Genomic DNA, 20,705 nt, shown 5'->3' on the forward strand with positions numbered 1-20,705 from the left:
GGGAAGTGAGAGACAATCTCTGAAGCAAGCACTCGACCCACTTCACTATCTTAGTAGCATCAGAAATGGGATTCTTTTTCAACACAGGCATTCAGCATATTGGAGCAAGATGAACTTGCAGAGAGCAAACTAAGCTGTTAGTATTTGTCGTCTCATATCTAAGGTGTGGAATGCAGCACTATGGACTAGGCTCCCTTTTCAGTCAAGTTTATAAAGACGTTGTTTACCAGCTACCCAGACTCATCCCCTGCACTTGGGTTGTGTCCATCCTATCATGAACTCCAAATCTCTGTATTATTTGGCTTCTCGCTTTCCCTCTAGCGCAGGTTCCTGGAATGCAACTGTTGTTTAGGTGTGAAAGTTACCTGTAACCACCCACTTCCTCTAACCCTCGTGTGGTGGATTCAGGGGCACAAAATGCAAGGCGCTAGCAACTAGCCAGGCAGAAAAAGCCACTTCCCTACTCCAGTTTATAAGCAAGCCGCCTTAATAATAACTTGTTTTTAATATAGCGCTAAAGTGCTTTACATAGGACATATTTACATGCATTACTATTATTACCCAATTGAAATTGGTACTCATGTATCGACCTCGGAAGGATGAGTTGGCATTGCCGGGATACAAACCTGCAGATCAAATATAAGCAATATGTGTGTTCTTGCATCAGAATTCATGTTAAAGACAAGCACTAGCAAAGCTAACAGTTTTGGCCCATGTATGGTCATTATATGCAACGGTAGTAAAAGCATAACCAGCTCTTGCTATCTTATGTATAGGTAGTTCCAGTACAACAGTGCCTGGAAAATGCCCGCACCATGCCTACATAAAAGCTCAAACAGTTGGCTCTGCCAATGCATGTTATAAGTTGGAATGCAGAGGAGGCCTGGACTGGCTGACCTGTGCTTCCTAGGTATTGTCTCCCACTCAAACTCATTGACTGGCATCTCAGACCAATGTGCCAGATGGTGAGTTGCGTCATGAATAGGATTTTGAACTTGACTCTTTGCTCCCAGGGACCCAGCGAGGTGATCTATTCTGCTCAAGCCCGGGAATTCACAGGCTACTTGAAAAGTAATTTAAAGGTGCAGTTGGGGAGTCCGAGATGTGCATGTGTGGTTCATCACCTACTCTTAGTCATTGTTCGATGCAGTCATGCTTCTTTCTGAGAAGCATGGTGTGAATACAAGTTGCATTGTCACAAAGAAATTAAAAATAGCTAGTTGCGTAAATTAACTGGGGGTGTACATTTTCAGAAAATACTTAGAAACAGAGTCTATTTTTAGAGAGGTAAAAAGCAACACATGATCTTACATACATTATATGTCTTTCATTATACACTTGTCAACCTCCACTCAAGCAGACATCTGCGTGCTACAGGAAGACGGAATGTGTCTTTAAGGCGTAATTGGTCCTCCTCCCCTCCCATCGCACAACCAAAAGGTACTACCTGGCAGTCGGGCTGCATCCCTGCTGGCATTTACTTCATGTCAGGTTCTTCCACTCAGGTCCGCGCCACTGTATTTAGCAGTTGCAGGCCCACAATGCCTCAAGCATGGCAGGCATAGGGTACTTAATGAGCGGAACCAGCAGAAAGTGTCATATGAGGCACAGTACCCGATTTCGACATTTGTAATATCGTCCGGCACACGATGCACCTTTTGCCACAAACAAGATCAGTTTCCTTTTCGAGAAACCAGTTTAAAGTATTGCTTTTCCTATGTAGTCGATATACCCAAAGAGACACTAACTGCAGTCCTCCACCCCATCCATAGTCTGGTGCAAGACGGAAACCGTGCTGTCCATGCGCAGGGTTTTGTCCCAGTATATTGTGATGGATGGGGAGGGGGGGCAGGAGGGGGGTGCTAATCGTTATCTACATGTCTATGGGTTTCACACATATGGTGTTGAATTGCAAAGTTGTTAGGACATAGGTATCGGAAGGTTCTAGGTGATCTGGTCGAGATTTTTTCATCGAATTAGAATTCATCACATTTGTTGTTCTTTTAATCATTTTGGCCGCAAATATATGTGGGGGAGATACCACGCAACCACCCCCCCCCAACACTCTATATTTATTTTTATGATTACCCCCCTCCCCCACATATGTTTGTGAGCAATTTCAGCCCCAAAAATGTGTTGAATTCTAAATCGACTAATTCTACCTCGACCAAACCTCCCTATCCCGTCCCTGAATGAGAAACAGTCTGTTAGAGCTGGGTTTGAATGCGAGCTCTGCCAATGCCTTTCTGAATTGTTTTTCTTTAATTGTATTTTGCTGCTTCCTCCAGCCCCCACTGACCTACTGTGTGACCTACTGTGTGTAACATCGGCCTGACACTTACGTATGCTTATAACAGGAGCCTTTTTTAGTTCCCCCTCCACAAACAACTCAAGAAGCTTGCCTGGGGCGTAGCACTCGAGGATGTGTGAACGGTCATCTATGTAGGAGCAGCCGAGCTGAGGCTGGTGTTCCTGGGTAAGAATCCTGGTCAAGCCCAGGTTCCAAGCCCAAAGAGGGCCAACTCCACAGTGGCATGCTTTATCAATGCTGGCTGGCATAGGAGTACCTATTTCATACGCCATTGATCTTTCTCCTGGATCTACTTCAATTCCCACCTCCTCTATTACTTTTTCACTTGGAATTTTGTTAAATGTTATATATGGTGCTTTTTCTTTCATGTCTGCAAATCAATAACTGAAAAATACACACACACAAAAGCACATGCAAGCTGTGGTGGAAACATATGTATACTTGGAGAAGCAATGGTCCCTGCCGCCTCAATGGCCCAGTGCTCCTGTGCACTCACTTGCTAACTGTAGACAGTCCTTCCATCTGTCAAGTTGGCCAGGACAGATTAAAACGATTTGTCCAGGGATCAAATACAGTAGCACAGGTGCAAAACCCTTGACATCAATGGTTGTGTTTGTTTTTTACCAAATACTCATAATTGCCAGAATTAGAACCCCGGGCCGTGCCAATCCCTCTCAGCGAACACTTTGGGCCGCACTTTTGTTGCTTTTTTAGCAACAGGCAATATGGGGGTCAAAGCATAATCTTGTGCCAATCAAGGCCACGATTGGGAGAAACATAAGCACGTGCGCCAATTTTTATAATGTTGACACCAATGTAAATATGCAAGATATATGCAGTTTGCTAAATAAACATATCTGCTACACGGGTATCCTGCAATTAGCGATTCATTCAAAGTTAAGGTTGCGCGCATCCTACCTAACTACCTATACTCTAAACTGTACATTCAAAAGATTGTCCAGTGAATTACAGTAAGATTGTCCAGTGAATAACAGTGCGTGTTAGGTGTCTGCAGCTTAGGAACTTCATTCATATAAATAACTATTTGCACCCAAGGTAGGCGCACTGCTTAATACTCACTTGTCGTCTCAGTTTAAATATAAATGAAGGAATTACGCCCATCTTCTAACACTGCAGTGAAGTCAGGTGCCAGAAGATGGGGGATCAGAGAGGTTATGATCCTGATTCCAACACAGGTGACACGGAGCGAGGGCCATTGAGTGCACAGGCTTGGGTACAGGCAGGAACAGAGATTATTGGATCCCTTCATTTTGTTTGGCGTTGGGTGGTCCAAATTATTCTGTGCCCCGAGCCCCAAAACCCCTCCAGATGGCCCCAAATAAAATGGCAGAGTGCATGCTGACAGGGGCTGTCTGTTGCTTGTCTCTTGTGCAGGAAGGCGTTGCACAGTGGCTTTCTTTCTGATGGAAAAGCGTGCCTACTACAGTATCCATTGGATTATCTGGACTTGCAGCTGGCAAGAGCCAGGAGAGTTGTGCCCTGCCACCGTCAGCAAATATTTTGTATAGGCGTAACAACGTCGCTTTTTAACATCCGACGCTTAATTTGCAGTGAGCAAAGGCAAGCGTTGCCTTTTGGAGTCCTTCAATGTCCCTGCCCTCAGGTGTGTAGGACATTAGCCATGTCACCTTTCAGACATTCAGGAGCCAGAATGTGCTGTCATTTCCCTTGCACGTGATCAGTCTAGAAATGCTTTGTACATAACTGGGTATTTTTCAGACACTCTACAGTGCTCATTTCAGGAATTCTCAGATGGAGGCCCTGGGACTGACGCAATCACCTGATGTAACAAGAAAGCGATGGCTTCAGGATATGACATACGAGCAGGGGAGTGGGGAGGGTGGCAGCAACAACAAAAAAAAAGCCCCATTGTAACATCTGTGGAGTTGCAATTGGCCTTTGGCCTTTCCTGGGGGCCCCCGGCACACCTGCGTGCGAGTAGAGCAGTTGTACGGCCTGAGAGATGGCATGTTGCACTCTGCCACAGCCATAAATGTGCCAATCGAGCTGCCCATGGTCATCCTGTCTATGGAAGAATCGTCCCCTGTATGCAGGAGGGCGAAGCTGTCGATAATCACTGACTCCTTCTATATCAACTTTTAACGTTGTATTGGACTTTACACATGGAAATGAACCCGCTCAGAAACATGACTGTAGTGTCTAATTGATGAACCATGCATACTCAGTGTTTTTCTCACCAACGTTGCCTACCGTTTTAGCTGCCCCTGCCTTTGACTAAACTATCGACCACCCGTGACAACAGGTGCTGGCTGAGACATCCATTATAAGGAGGTGATGGGTAACCAAGTCAACTGCGGCAACAGGGCCAGAGGCAGATCATGGTAAGGGAGTGAAGGCACGGCTCGGACGTACATCCCAGCAGCCATTGCAGGAGGCGCGGGGTCAAGACGCTACGGCCCACAATCAGCCACTAAGCAGCTGTTAAAGGGCCATTGCTAAAGTCAATGCCAGGGCGTGGATTAACTCCTAGCAGGAATGGGCTCCAGGACCAGGTGGGTGGGCCAGGATAACAAGAGACAAATGTGTGTAGCCCCACCTTACTTAAATCTGTGGAAGAATGGTGACAAATGTGTTGCCGGCGTAGGTGTGCAGGGGGCTGTGTTGTAGCAACATCTTGTGTCCCTCCTCCCCCACATAAACAGCTCCGGAGAATGAGACAAGTCTGTTCAATGTAATGTAGGGGAAGAAACACGCCCCCCAAATGTCACTTTTTTCTCAGCACTTGGCAAATGTTTTGGACTACAACTCCCAGCGTCTACGAAGGAAATTCAATCGGGAGGGGAGGTGGTAGTTGAAATGAGAAGTGCCTCGCAGTCTACAGGTACTGCAGCATCCTCACACCCTGCTCCCAAGGCCTCGGTGTGAATACATTATCCCCGGGAGCTGAACTGATGTGTGCTGTACACAATGTGTTATAAACACAACCGCATCTGCAAGAGTCTGTAGCCCATAAAACATGAACTAATAAACACACTAACAACGATATGTACCAGAAATAAATCAGGGGGCAGATACAAAACAATAAGTAATAAGTAAGGGTGCATGGGGGAATGGGTGAGTGCGAGTGTACATGAAGGTGCATGGAAGTACCTGGTCCAGTGATGGCAGCGATGACCGTCTGGTGGCAATAGCGGTCTTATTACAGGAGTAGCTATAGTCACGCTGTCTTGGAAATCCCTCGGCATACCAGGGACCCGGAGTCACCTGGCCCATGACATTGTCTAGAATGTTGTGCGAACACCTGGAATATGATGGCACTACCTGGGAATTTCATGCCAGTGCTCAGTGCAAGACAAAATGAAGACGGCCGACTGATAGACTTATGGATGCACCTGGTCCACAGGTCGACACCTAGGCGATGAGAGGTTGCTCCCGGTCTTATGAGCCCGTTTTACGGTCCTACTTGTTTCCTTACCCCTCCCCCCATGCTGCTCCCTTTCTTGTTTCCAGTGCTCCTCTACTGTGGTCTGCTCTGTGATACTTCCCCCTGTAGAAACAGACGTGCACGCAGGCCTCAGGGTACTTCCGGTCTGCACGCATCAATGCCAGTGCAAAGCCATCTAGCATTTTCCCTCTCTCCACAGCCCCCTGATGTTTTTAGAACCGCCAGAGTGCTTTGAGACCAGGCAACAAATGGACGGGGGGATGTGTAAGCGTTTCCCCCAGGGGTGGCGTTGGGTGCTGCAGGCCAGCTGCGCCATTTTGCCAGGGTATAAATGGTGGCAGGAAAGGTTTGGGGGTAAGCGACCCTGGACAGCAAACTCAACTGGGAAAGCCACATCGAGAATACTCAGCAGAAGGCAACAGGAAAGATGGCAGCGCTGTACCCACTCCTGAAGAGCAAGTCCATGCCCCTCCGGACAAAGATCAACGTCTACAAGGCGATTATCAGACCAACCCTGACTTATGCCTCCCCAGCATGGATGATCTGCCATGAGCGACACCGGAAGAGTCTTCAGATAGTCCAGAACAAGGCCCTGCGGATATCGTCTGGAGCTCCAATCTTCACAAGGATAGCTGTCCTTCACAGAGACCTGGACATCGAGATGTTGGATGAACATCTAGCGAAGCTGAGTAAGAACTTCTGCCAAGAACTGGATCAGAACCCGAACCCTCTGATCAGAAGACTCACTGCCACCACTGCAAACCCCTTCGACCGCTACCCGCGGCCCATCACTGCGAAGACCCTGTGAAACCAGCCCTACTGTGACAAGACCACACAGAGCAAGAAGAATACAAACCCACGACTACACACTCAACCTGAGAAGATGGAGTAATGAGGCTCATGCCTCGGTATCCAAAAATCACCGCTGATGGATGAAAATCTATCAGCAAGAAGAAGAACAAGCGCTCGGGGGTAAGCGACGGTTGGAGACATAGCGTTTGTCAGGTCGCTGCTCCCGTTCCTTCCCTGCCTTGGGCCTTCCTGGTGTGGCAGTCGTAGTGGGCTCAGGTATTGGGGGTGTGGGGCTTTGGAAAGTAAAAACAAGGCAAATCCCAAACGGAAAAATCTGCTGCAAAACAGTCCTTTATTTTTCAAATATCCATGGACAAAGAGGGCAGCAGACAATGCAGAGAAAATGACATACATATATATATATTTACAAAATGAATTATTAAGGGTGGTGTTGTAGATAAATCACCACCCTCAATTTCTCGGTGGGTTGGGTCCCCGCCCGGCACACTTCAGCGTTGCGGTCCCTCATTTTCCTCACCGTGCTGCACCCGTTCCTGCTGGTCTGGTGACGTTGCGCCAGCATTTCTCCTGGTTTATTTTGCCAGGTGAGGTTGCCCACATTAGGGCGCAGCACTGTCGGTGAGTGGGATCTTTGCAGCGGCTCCGGCGCCGGCTCTACCTGTGGGAGTGCGGTATGGTGCAAAGGCTGCTAGGGGGCAGTGTGCGCTCCGCACCCTTCAGGTTAACTTCTTGGCAGACAGAGGGGAAATAGATTAAAACGAGATATCATTTTAAATAGAGGTTAGGTTTCTCCCATAAATCAAGTTCAGGGATTCATTTATTGGGGAAAGCCCTCTCATTGGCAGATATTTAAGGGAATTGTTGGTGAGCACTATGTGGGGCTATTTTGGTGTAAGGGCAAAGCCTGTGGGCGTTTGTTTGTGGGGGGCATTGTAGGGTGGCGGGGGAGGTTTTAAATAGAAAAAAAATAATATAATAATATAATAATAATAATTAAATAAAAAGAAACAAATAGGTCATGTGTAAAGTAACTTTGAGCTATATCGAGCGTAGTTGGTTTTCTTTTTGCATGTGGGTTGGTGGCTGGCAGTTAGGGCCTGTTAGTGGGAGTGGGGTATTTGCATTGGGAGATATACGTGTTGGTTTGGAAAGTGGCAGTATGTCGGGCAGCGTGGTGGACGCCCAGGACTTACGAGAGGCGCTGAGCATTATCAGCAGAGCATCTAGACCCCAGCTAGAAGGAGCGCTGCAGGACGTTACGGTGGAGAAGGGCCCGGTAGTGGGAGGCCACAGCACAGAGCAGCTTCGCACGGGGCCCTCACAGCGGTGGTGGCTTGTAGCTCGTCGGCAGGGAGGGGAGAGGTATGGGACAAAGGGTCTAGAAGGAGTAGGGGCGATATACCCAGGAAGGCAGCAAAGAGAAGGGGAGCAGATGGCAGTGGGTTAGGCAGATGGGGTGGGCGAGTGTGCTAGTGGAGGAGTAGGGGCGGAGGTGGGCATAGGGCAAGTTGGTGAGGATGTTAGGGTTGGGATGGACTGAAGAGGTGCGGTGGTACAGAGGGGCTGAGCTGGGAAATGCCTGCAGAAGAGTGGACGGGGGGGGACAAGGTGGACACTATCTCCGGTAGATAGCGGAGAAAAGGAACGTTATGGAGAGACCACCCCGCAAAGCAGTGTGGTACGCGGAGGGAATGGCATGGCCCCCGTGGTTGAGGAAGAGGTGGACAGAGAGGGTTTGAGAGCAGCCCCTCTGGCAGGCAGAAGAGGACAGCCTAGAGAATGCGGTACAGCCCCTAGCACAACGGAGAGCAGGGTGGAGGAGAGAACCAATCGCCAGAGAAGAGAATAGCAGAAAGGGGTTGCCGTTACCCCACCGAGAAGACGACACAGGAACATCAGGGTGTACGCCCTGTGCTCGCCCGACGAGGATCTGCCCGACCCGAGTGTGCGCTCCCAACATGAATGGTATATGGCTGGGAAGGATGAATTTGGGAGGAGGATTGTTTGTGGTGGTGGATAGGGATCAAGGAGAGCGATTTGGGAGAGAAAAGGTGTGGATGGGTTTAAGGTCAGAAGGGGAAGTTGGGGCTGGGGCTAGCAAGAGTTCAAGAAGACTGCAGGCAAGTTGGACTGGAGACTCTGCTGATGTTTTCTGTCCCCGCAGTAGGAGCCCGTTGAGGAAAGAAAGGAGGAGTGGCAGTCAGGGTGACGGCGGGACAGCCAGAGGTGAGCAAGATAGGGAATGGTCTGCGTCATGGGTCAGGTTGGGATCTAGGTGGGGGACACAGAGTGGGGGGTCGGGGCACCTGGGGAGGGTAGTGAGAAGGAGAGTGGGCCGCCAGGGGCATTGGTGAAGGCAAGCGGGAGAAGTGTCACCTCAGTTGAAGTACAGACAGACAAGGTCGCGGAGCCAGTGGCCCATGGGTTGGTGGAGGTTCCTATGGTAAAGACAGGTGAGAGTACAGAGAAGACCAAGAAGATGCCTTATACGGGCATTAGGAAGCCGCTGGGTGCGCATCTGTTGGTGGCTACGAAAGAGAAAAGATGGGCAGGGGAGTCTGTGGATGTGTTTAAACTCCCACAGAGGGAGGTAAGAGCAAAAGAAGGGTCCAAAGAAGAGCAGCAGGAGTTAGCGGCAAGACTAAGGGTACCGACTGAAAACTGGACATCAGCATTTATAATATATGCTAGCGTTTATTGTGCAAAGTTCCCTGAGAGGTGTGTGGCATTGCTAAAATATATGGACGTAATTAGGAAAGCCTTTACGAGTTTTGGGGGGGTTTGCATGGTTGAGATATGATGAGGAATTCAGGGCAAGGATGGGTGAGAACAAGCAAGCGGTATGGGAAGAGATCGATATGGACACCTATGGTTACAGTTGATGGCACCCACGCGTCCAGTCCCTAACGCTTCATATAGCAAGCGGTTTACCCGTGCCGTCCTGGACCTTTCCTGGCCGTCCCGCCTTCGATCGGGCGGGGGAGGAATGCAGGGCTCAGCCAGCAGTAGCATGCTGTGCAATTTAATAAGGAGGGCTGCAATAGACCATTGTGCAAATATTGGCTTTGGGTGAGAAAGCTGAGGAATTTGGTACTCGAATGGGCACAACATCTGAAGGTAGTAGGGTAGGTCTGTCTGAAGAAAATGTTAATAGTTTGGGGCGCTGGAAATTGCAAAGTACAAGGGATACATTAGAGAGCTGGGAAATGGGGGCTGTTAATAAAAGGAATTTGGGTGGGGGCAATGGGATTTGTTGGAGAGAAGGCTCACAAAATCTTTTCTTTTTCAGATGTGGCACGGAGGAGTGGCGAGTTGCCTCAGATCTGGATATGTGGACACTCCATAGTGAAGAGGGTGGGAAAAGATGCAGTGAAAAGGGTTTTTGGGACCCATTTGGAGTGTAGTTATAATGTGGCGTTGTTGAGATGGTCTGGGGTGGTGGGGCTCAGGTGGGACAAACTGTTGCCTATGCTGGTGGGTAGGAGGGAGCTTCATGGGATTCCAGCGGCTCTCATTTTACATGCAGTGAAGAAAGATTTGGTTAGGGATACGGGGTGGCACTGTTAAAAAAGACGAAGAGCGATCCGAGTTGGTCGATGGAGATATGGCCCAGGGTGGGGTTGGTTTGGACCAAGTTGATGCCGAGAAGAGTATGGAAGGGGGCTGTGAAGAAGGAACGGTAGAACGAATGAGGAAAAGATCAACAGGGAGAGGATGACGTTTTGCAGGACTTGGGGGATGCAAATGCTGGTGCACCAGGAGTTCATTTATGAGGATTTTGAACTAATTCGGGAGGATGGGGTGCACTTGTCAATCTTGGGAAACATGCACTACTTGTGTGATGTTAGGAGGGCAGTGGAAGATGTAAAGAGTTGAGGGTAGATGAGAAGTTGCAGAAAGAACACCTCAGGGGAAGGTTTTTCTGGTGCCGTGTACTTGGCCCTTTGGAGGAAGGTTGGGGGGAAGCACAATGGGGTACTAGCGTAGTAAAGGAGGGGGGTGGTGCTGTTTGCACGAACAGGCTAGCCCGGGGGTGCAAAGAGGGGGAAGAGGTATTGAAGGAGGGGCATGGCCTATGGGTGAAGATGGGAGACAGTGGGAATTAAGTTTGAGAGGAATTGAAGGGGAGGGAAGGGAGCAAGGGATAGGACGTGACAAATTTAAAATGTTTATTTATTTATTTGTTTTGCGATTGTTAGTTGATCGGTTAGTCTGTAAGCCCAGTGAGCCAGGTTAGCATGTTTTTGAAAGCTGTGGCCTGTCACATTAAAGCAACTTTTTCCACTTTAAGCGAGTCTGGGATTTTTGTGCAGTAATCCCAAAGGCAGTGGCGCATCATATAAATCTCAGTGGTATAGCATCAGAAGTGGGTGTCAGATCTAGACTAACCCAAGAAAGGGCTGCTTCCCAGGCCTCCGCAAAGATTTTACCATTAGTAAAGTCGCTGTGGCCCACAAACTACAATTGAAAATATAGAGCAGCAACCTCTGGGGGAATGCGTAGAAACTCAACTGAACGCCAATCACAGTTGCATGGAGATGGATCGGAAAACAACAATCAATGATGGAGAGAATATTTTGAATAATATCTAAAAACCTCTTTATTATGTAGTATGCAAAACTAAAAGTATTGCAAGGATGTAATAATGACTTTTGCTCGAGGTCTTGGCTTTGCATCATCTGAAACTGAAAGTGATATATGACCATTTGAGTGCTAGAGATTTTTTTAATTTGTGCCCGGTGGAACAGCATCCGAACGAAGAGTACAAAAGACCCACTAAGCGGAATCCAGCCCATAAAGGCTGCCCCCTCATGGTATGTCTTTTGTTCCAGTCCCCCTTCTTCCAGTCTATTTTGGGTCCCCTCGAAAACTATTTCCGCTGCATGGCCCCACCGACCTCGCTGCTTACCTACTGTGGCTCCTGCTGTCTTCTTTCGACCATCTGCAGCCCGCGTACCTGGAAGCCCAACGTACTGTACATCGCACTTCCGTATGCGCCCTCTTGTGCATCAGGCTTCCGGCAATGCGGCTTGTACATGGCAAATGGAGAAAAAAACGATGCATTTCCATGACTACGCTAGGAGGCAAATACTGTTTTCTGTTTTCTGCAGTATTCAGTAAGTGTTGACAATTGTTTCGACACAGAGTGAAATTTCATAGACCTTCTTCATGGCTAAACAGTTATTTGGCATGTTGTACACATTTGATAGATCCCTCTAAGTAGGGGAGATGCCTATTGGAAAGTCAAAGCATAGGAGGAAGATGTCCTTGGTAATGTCAGCCAAAATGAGAGAGTAATAATGTGGATCAATGGGAAGGAGCCGTCAGTGGGAATGGTTGTCAGTGGTAGAGAGAGGTGCCATGAAGGAATGCTGGCAGCTGTCCATGGGAATTATGGTTGCAATGAAATGAAAGGTCAATGGGAATATCAATCAGTGGGAATGGCAGTGGGAACATTGGTAGGTGGTAGTGAGGTCTGATTAGGAATGGTACTTGGTGGCTGTGAGTGGAGACGTTAGTGGGTGGGAGGGATTGTCAATGGTAATGTCAGCGGGGGAAAGGAGTCCATTGAAATGCTGGTCAAAGTGAGACAGATATCCTAGGGAGTGATAATGAGTAGGAGGTCGCGGTCCATGCATATTCTGGCATTAGGGAAGGAGCATTATGTGGAAGTGCTGTTAGTTGTGGAGGAATTATTTGTGGGGATATTGGTCATTGCAAGTGAACGATTTATGCGCATGCCGTTCACTAGGACTGATCTGTACATGGATGAGAATATTGGCCAGCGGACACCAGCAGGCAACATCTGTCCATAGGAATGATGGGGTTAGAAGTCAGCGGTAGAGGAGTATGTCAGCTGGCAAGAAGGAGCTGTTTTCTTAATTGCTGATTTGTAAGAGTCAGTGCTCGATTTTGATCAAGGTGTAAAGTACCAGAAAAGGCTGCTGAAAGCGTTAGCAACCTTTTCTGTACTCAAGACTTATTCTAAAAAAGGCGCATTCTTCCGAAGTAAGAATGAATGCGCCACTTTCGGAATATGTGTGCCGGTTGCTAGGAGGGGCTGAAAACTGACTTTTGCAATTTGGCATTTTGCATGCCAATTCTTGTGGCACTCCTCCACTTTCTGAACTGCCTAAAATGTTGTTCTTGTGGAGGAGTGCCACAAGAAGCACAGATTCTTGGGTCAAGGAATTGCTCATTGTTACAGGTGTCTATTTTAAAGCAAAGTGTGCTTTGTTTTTTATATTTATAAATAGATGTTTATGATCATAGATGTTATAATCTCGGCAGCACTTTCATAAAATTACGAATCCCTTGTTATTTTACAAAAGTGCTGCCAAGATTCTGCATTCCGCCCGTTCTCGACAGAAACAGGCGGATGGCAGGCAGGGCACTGTCATGCACTGTGATGACAGCCAGGCCCACTTGAGAATACTCGTGGTGTCTAGCTGTCAAGAAAAGGTGCAGTGAAGCATGCTATTTAGCACACTCTCTGCGCCTACATAAGAATTGGGCCCCCAACATCCATGGCAATATCAGCCTTTCTGTTGGAATGCCGGGATGTGGAAGAAAACTGTTTAAGGGAAAGTTGGTCACTGGGACTGCGGTGTCCATCAGAATGATAGATGGAGTGATGAAGATGTTGGTGTAGTGCTGGTAGGTGGAGTTGTCTTTGGGAGTGGTGGTGTGGATTGGACCAGTGGAGTAACTTTGCTGAAAATGTTGAGGGGGGACATGACATCTGAAGAAAAGGTGCCCCAGCCAAATTAATAGGGACAAAATGTTGTGCCATGAAAGTTGGGGGGGACAAACACCCCTGTCCCCCCTAAAATTACGCCCATGGATTGGACCCCTCTATGGAAATGGTGAGACGGGAATCTCAGTGGGCTAGAGTGCGTGTCTGAGAGGAAATCATTCTATAACAGGGTCTGAACGTAGTACCAGGTCGAGGCTACTTCTGATAAAAAAAGGCAATTTCGGTATATGGTCAAAGCCTGGCGTTAAACATGGACATCGCTCATTCCAGTTCCAAGAACAGTACTTTTATAGCCGAACACATGGTGCCCTCAGTCATTGAGAGATGTGACTTGGGTTCCTTACCTTGAAGAGGATGTGTCATCTTGCTCTGCCGCGCACACTCTCTAGGATGACTCTGATGATGCATGGCACATCTCTGCATTTCCATGGGGATGCTTACCTTGTAGTGGGGTTCTCCATCCTGCTTCACACTGCTCCCCTCACCCCCCGCTGTAAAGTCCATGATGCTGTGCAGAACATCGCCTTCTTGAGTTTCCTTAAATTTGAATGTCCGAGTCCTCTTATTCGGCCTCTGCCCCCTCTATGAACCCCACATCTCCAGCCCTTAGCTCCTTACCTTGAAGAGAGCTGCGTCGTCCTGCTCCCGGTAGTCTTGCTTGGCCGCATGTTTCCAAGGGATCCGGAAGATCGTTTTCTCCTCGTTCTCCCACCTTAGTCCCGGATACCGGCTGCTGTCCACCTGGGCGATCAGCCACTCCTTCAGCTTCATCTGGCAAACTGGTCTGGACATCTCAAATAAACTCTTGCCTCAATTCTCAACAAAATAAAACTGTCGCCTAAGAAAGAGGGCAGATCCCCGCTAAATTAGACAATGGAAGAGCAACACCACCGTTGCCCCCAAATTCTGGGACTCCAAAGTAACTGCAGTCCCGCTGCACCTTCCAACGAGAGCTTGAGGCTGGAACCGTCTCCTCCCTTCCTCTGGGACTGACTCCTTTGGTCCCTCACTTCTCCAGAGACAATGTATATCCCAGAAACACCGCCCTCCTTTGCTTCTCCCAATCCCAAACTTGAGGATGCCAACCTGCCCCGCGGGCCTCCCCTGCCCCGTCTATACAAGACAGAGACTGGAACACCTGGGACCTTAACTCCCAGAACGATACCTCGACCCCCAGTCCTCCCCTGGAACTCTATTCTCTTAGATACCACCAAGACCCCCCTGCTCCCAATCACAGAAACGTCCTGGGCCCCTAGCACAGCCCTGCCACACTAACCCTATGTACCCACAGGAACAATGGCCCCACTTCTCCCCTTAAAGGGATGTAATACCCTCTTCTGCCCCACAAATGCAGCAGTGTCTGCAGGAGCACACTAATGTGTTCTTTCCTCTCCAGGGGTCCCGATCGACACCTGCCCTCCGATCACCCCACTGGCTCCTGATCGTCTATGGGCCCCTGATCTTCCCTACTATTCTCTAATGCCCAGCGATCTCCCCTATTATTCTCTGTGTATGTAAATGCCTACCGATCTCCCCCTTGTTGCAAATGTTCACTTATTGTGAACAATCTACAGATGTTTAAGTGGGTTTTGGTCCCCCATTGATTTTTCGCTAACTCCTGATCGTCTACGGGCTTTTTTTTACCTGTTATCCCATCGATTCTGACCTTTTCAGGTGCCTGAAACACTCGGGCTCCTGATCTTCTCCAAACTCCGGATCTTAACCGGCTGCCTAATCTTCCGCCAGTTCCGGGTCTTTCCCGGCTCCTAACCTACCTTAGCCAGAGCCCTTGCCTATCTCTGAGGTGTGAAGGTTCCCTTGGCCCGACCACCCGGGCTGTAGCGCGGCGTTGCACCGTCTGCGGCGGGCGATGGAGCGGCAGAGAATGAAAGTGAAACCGCCCCCGGGGCGCTTCCTCCCGCTTCTGCTTTCGGTTCTGGAGGAACACGTGCTCCGCGACCGGGCAAACGGGGGCATCGGACTCCCCGCCCTCTGCACAGCGCGGGCTCCTGTTCGGCCCATACTCGAGCACTCTCGGGGCTTCCCCCACACAAAATCCCCATCTCATGGGCTCCTTTTCAGCCCACCTGCTTATTATTACGCCACTGCCTTGCCGGCTGCTCTGTGAACTGTTTACAGTCCCATGAACAGACATTACACATTGTGCCGGAAAGTGCATGCTGCGGCTCGAGCTCCAGTTCCCTCCTCCCGCCGGGCCACACCCTCGGAAACAACAAACCGCAGCCAGACCCGAATTACCAGCGGTGTAAGGAGAGCCTCTGACCTTGAAATGTTTGCAGCGGTGGACTGGCCTATAGGGTACTCTGGAGATTTCACGGTGGACCTCTGTACCCTCGGCCTCTTTTGTGTGTTAACCTATTTTATTCCCACGTTTTCTCATAGTAAAAGGATTGGGCTTGTGTCATTTGGCCTCACATTGAACACTATTTCCAAGGCCTCTTTTGGTTCCTAGCCCACCCCTGAATGTAGGGTGATCCCCTGGGTTTTTGCCAGGACAGTGCTGGATTTTGGCTCTCTGTCCCATGTTCCGAGAGTTTCCTTTTCTCCTGGTTTTGGGTAAAGGGAGAGTATGCAACACTTATAAAGTAAATTAACAATACACTGCATTCTGAATTTTGCCTGTCAGAAGGGGCTTGAACCCCCAACCAGGCGTACCAGCCTCACACATTAACAGATTGTGCCACCAGACCGGTTGCTGAACAGATGACAGCCAGGCCTGTAACATGTGAAGAAATACTGTGGGATGGAGAGGGGGTCTATGTGGGGGCGGTTTGAAGGGTTCGGGGAATGCACGGACATGCTGTTAGGGTGGTAGTCTTTCTTTTATGTTGTTGCCCGTCCTGGTTTTTCATATTGAAACTTTGGTCAGCCTATCGAAATGCCTCTATTCCATTGCACTGGAATGCCTGCGTGTTTTGTGCAACCTGAGCGTGACAAATAAGGACACTGCATTTTTATTTTATTTTATTGACTGTAAGAGTCAGGTGATCCCCCAAATTAGAGCCATTTGAAAGCTGTGCTCTTACCCGTCTGACTCCTTGGTCCATCACTACTGCCACGAGCTATGTCCCTGACCCTTGCGACCTTATAAGGCTCCTGACCTCCTGGTCGTTGTGTGCATGGCCACTCTGAGAGAATACTGTTCAATGACCTGCTATTTGGCAAGAGGGTGGCTGAAGGTGAGCAGGGACCCATTTCAAAGGTCTGCTTTGGGCCCCCCCTTCCAAGTACCGGAATCAGCCCGCCCAGTACACACCTCGCTCTTCTTGTCATGCGTCCTGGCGTACATTCTGCTACATGCACAGTAACTTACAGGGCAGGCCCTAGGACCTGCGGGGCCCTGTGAGCAAATGGTGTGTGGGCCTTCATTTATTTGCATAAACAGTGACATCAGTGATATTACAGAAAATATTATAAGCAACGTTATCATGGGAAGTTACATAAAAACACACCGTGAGTAGGCGGTAGAGAAATAAATCAACGTACAGTAAATGAATTGTCACTGCTAATATTTACATATGTGGAAACATCAGGAGTGAGGCTGTTTTTGAAGTAGCATACAGTGTGAGTTGAATACCTGAAATAGACTTTTAATTTTGGCAGATAAGCCATAGTGAGATAAAAGGATTTGCCAGGGAGCACACTTTGGTTAAGTGGCGAAGCCGGGATTTGAGGCCAGTCTTCAATTCAGGAACTTGAACACATCTCTTCCCAGATGTAAATGGTCTACATAATGTTTGTAAACTGTCTTTTTGAAACTTATGTTTGAAAGCACGATGTGACTGGGAAGCATTGCAAAAATATGGTGATTGTGTTTTGCTAACTGAAGTGAACTGCTGTTTTTGCAGGCCTATCCTAATTGGTTTTTTTTTGTGTCTATATATTTGGACATATTGTCCAATTTTAGCAATACACTTTTGTTTCAGAACCTACAGATAAGGAATATTTTGGCTGACAAAAGAAAAACTCCAAGCAAGTTCCAAGGATGTCATGTCAGGGCAGGTATTAGGACTGCAGCAGAGAGGTCAGGTTGTGTTTAATGCAGGATTGCCTTATGGTGGAATAGAGCCTATTTGCCTGGGCAGTCTTGATGCTGATAAGTAAACCATTTTTCAGGTCTTCAAATTTTAACAAAATGAACAGGGCTCAAGTCTTTAAAAAGTGGGGGGGACTCAATAAAACATACATGGGCACTGAGTACATGGGGGCAGATGGCTTAGTTGCACCCATTCTCCTTGCTATGCTAATCTAAATCACTGGTTATGGCAGGGTTTCTGCCCCTCTCCTGATGGGTTCAGACTTGGGGACGTGTCAGCATGCATCTTGCAAAATTAGCAAGTGCTGCACACTTCAAAATGGGAAGGGAGCCTCATTCATGGACCACCTGACTCTTGGAAGTGGTAGACAGGCCAAATCTGTTTTGCGGGTGTGGAAGTAACAGGGAATGCTATGGCAGAATACTGCAAAGACAACTCAGCATGTTAGGCGAATGTTGAGGAGATGTTATATGTTTAGACCTTCCTGTTAATTATATGGCTTTTTCCTATTCCTACTGCAAAATGTGCTGTAAAATATATTGTTTTCCACCTGGGGATGGGTGCAGCTCCATCGCGTCACTCAGTGTGGGAATCTCTGCCCTTGTAGTGTAAATCAAAAGCTTACAACCCCTAATATATGCAAAGTAAGTGAACATGTCTTAAAGTGAAATATACAAATTTAGTTCAATGTACCTTTCCTCTTAGAAGAAAGTGCACAAGTTATAAATATGCTGGAAAACTATAAAATGTTAAACAAGGTTCTGGGAGCCCCCCCTCGTGAGGTCAAATACCCTGTTCTATGGGACTTCTTCCATTCCGGAGGGTCTACAACCACGTTTTAGTTCACTGCACCCTTCACAGAGGAGAAATATCCATATGAATATCAGTCTTTGTCCTGCCCAAGGGCAGTCCAGTACCGAAATGCTAGGCAATTCTCCTCTGAACAAGAGTACCACAGCAACCCCAGACATGTGTTTCAGCCTAGTCGGGCCTCATCAGTGAGGTGCAGCTGAGCCTCTCTAAGACACAGTGAGCAAGGGGTCCACGTCTGTTCTACCCTGGGTTACTGTGAAGGGTGCAGTGAGCTAAAACGTGGCTGTAGACCCTCCTGAGTGGAAGAAATTGCACAGAACAGGGTATTTGGCCCATGTTCGTTCTCAGTAGAGGGGCTCCCACAATCCTTTTCAAAGTATAAAAGGTGCCAACCTTTTAAACCCAACAATTTATAATGAAATATTCCAAGGAAAACAAAATCCAAACAGCAGACGTGCTTCAATGCCACTTGTGGCTAAGCGTTTTAACTGGAAACATGGAAACCTAGTGGGAAATACTAGTAGCCGAACACCTGAAGCAAACCTTTTTTTAAATCATGGCCTCAAAAATAGCCAACAGGGGCTGCGTCCACTCCCTGAAAAAGGTGGATGGACGCTGTCCACTCACATGTATCCTTGACTTGTGCCCTGGAAATCAGCACAGGACCAGTACCAGTGAAAATAACCCCCCCAGTTGCCAGGACTGTGACCTCTAACGCCACATCCTGGGCAAATATTCATGACTCACTTTCCCCCTCATACCTTGAAATGGCCCGACGCATTGCCGCTAGCTTTGTTGTGCATGCAAACCTCTGTACATGCAAGGACTGGACTCTCCCCCTATGAAATAATCATGGGGAGACCAGCAAATGTTTGGAATGCTCCACAGCCAAAACATTTAAGAGACATTGAAACCCTTTGCTTATTAATTACTGTAAACAGTTAACTCAAAACCTGTGTTTAATTCATCAGCAGGTGCAGGAGGCTCTTCCTGTCAGATAAAGCGGTCCAAGAAATTGTCTGCAGCCTGGCGACTCGACTCACATTAAATATTTTGAGAGTAAATCTTTGCTCGCACCGCGATGGAAGGGGCCCTATCAGGTGCTCCTAGCTACACAGACTACAGTCCGAGTGGATGGTCGCAAGTCATGGATCCATGCAACACACACGAAATTAATTCAGTTTCCTTTGGAAGAGCTTTTCAAAGAAGGTAGCAGGAGCTCCTCTCCAGAAAGAACATGGCATGATAACCTGGTCTGAGATTAGAGTTTGCAGCACACGCTTTGAAAGAGCTGCCTGATCCTGATGTTGAAAGAAATACAGCTGCACTTGATCACAAAGATACCATCGCCAGTTCTTTGCCAGAGGTGCTTCCTAAGCCCGAGCAAGGGCCTGGGGAGATTGCAACAAAGATCGAAAGGCCAAAGGTGCCTCAACCTTGTCCGACTGCTGTCGCATCATCACTCATTGCATCGCAAGCTGGCACTGATCCTGCATCTGGAAATGAGAGAGCATTGTTCATCGATCATACTGTACCTGGAGCCATAAGGTACAATCTACGTTCTCAAAGTCGGAAATGATCTGCGTGTTTATGTTGTCTCTTTTCCCAACATGGTTGAAGTGGGAAACAGAGGCCTAGGGAAATGGAGCGTATGAACTCTATCAAGCTGCATCAAATTGAAAGCTCTGAAACACTGTTTCCTGGTGCTACCTTTGAGAAGTGAAAGACCAGTGCGAACAAGCGGGGGCATATGATACCGACACAATTAATGCTTGCTCCTGCCTTTTTGGAGCTCTGTGCAAAATCACATCGGCTTGCTGTCATTTATTAAGCAGGTGTCATGATTCCTGCCCCTCATGTCCCAGCTCTCCAAGATGTCAGGCTGGAGCCAGGCCACGATCACCTACATGGCCCTCAAGGGCTTCTCCATCCCTCCAAAGACCCACTTGGAGTCAGACTTGGCGCTTGTGGCACCAGACTCACTCCCAAAGGATAACATTGGGGATTGGACTTGTAGTGCATTGATGGGGACAAGATGAATGCCCCCACATATTTCGGTTCCCAGAACTGCATGTGCAGTCTAGTCTTTTGGGTGTGGTTCAGCCCAGAGACACATTGGATACCCAGAGACTATTTAAGCCACGCCCAGGCTGAGAAACGTGCTTTGTGTTTTCTGCACCTGTAGCGTGACACTCAGCGTGTTCGGATGGTTCCATGTAATAATGTCGCCACAAAAATCTCGCCATGCAAAAATATCATCGAAAAATGGCATTTTTTTGTGGCGACATTATTGCATGGAACATGCGGGGGACACCCCCGCAACTCCCAAACTTATAATTAAAAAAAAAAAAAAATGTTTTTGCCCCCGTCCCCATATATATGGTCACCCATATAATATCGCTGCAACCTTTTCCCGGCGATATTATTTACGGCGACCATATATATGGGGATAATATTACCTGATACCGTTCGGATCTGTCTCCATTAGGACTGCATCTTTCTTCTGCGCTCAGCTCCTGCAAGAAC

The 20,705-nt window shown here is 48.1% G+C and overlaps 1 protein-coding gene across 2 annotated transcripts in view; it reads right to left on the reverse strand.

Annotated features, from left to right (window-relative positions):
* Nucleotides 1-15,277, reverse strand: part of LOC138580445 (interferon regulatory factor 4-like) — a 134,013-nt gene extending 118,736 nt beyond the window's left edge. The window contains exon 1 of one of the 2 annotated variants that reach the window (XM_069651003.1): nt 13,927-15,277. In XM_069651003.1, coding sequence (XP_069507104.1) covers nt 13,927-14,100 — 174 coding nt within the window. In that variant the 5' untranslated portion in view covers nt 14,101-15,277. The remainder of the gene's footprint in view (nt 1-13,926) is intronic. The other variant, XM_069651002.1, reaches the window with a different exon arrangement.
* Nucleotides 15,278-20,705: the final 5,428 nt, after the last annotated feature.

The sequence above is a fragment of the Ambystoma mexicanum genome, chromosome 3p, assembly GCF_040938575.1.
Source record: "Ambystoma mexicanum isolate Mex_15411 chromosome 3p, UKY_AmexF1_1, whole genome shotgun sequence".
Classification (NCBI taxonomy): domain Eukaryota; kingdom Metazoa; phylum Chordata; class Amphibia; order Caudata; family Ambystomatidae; genus Ambystoma; species Ambystoma mexicanum.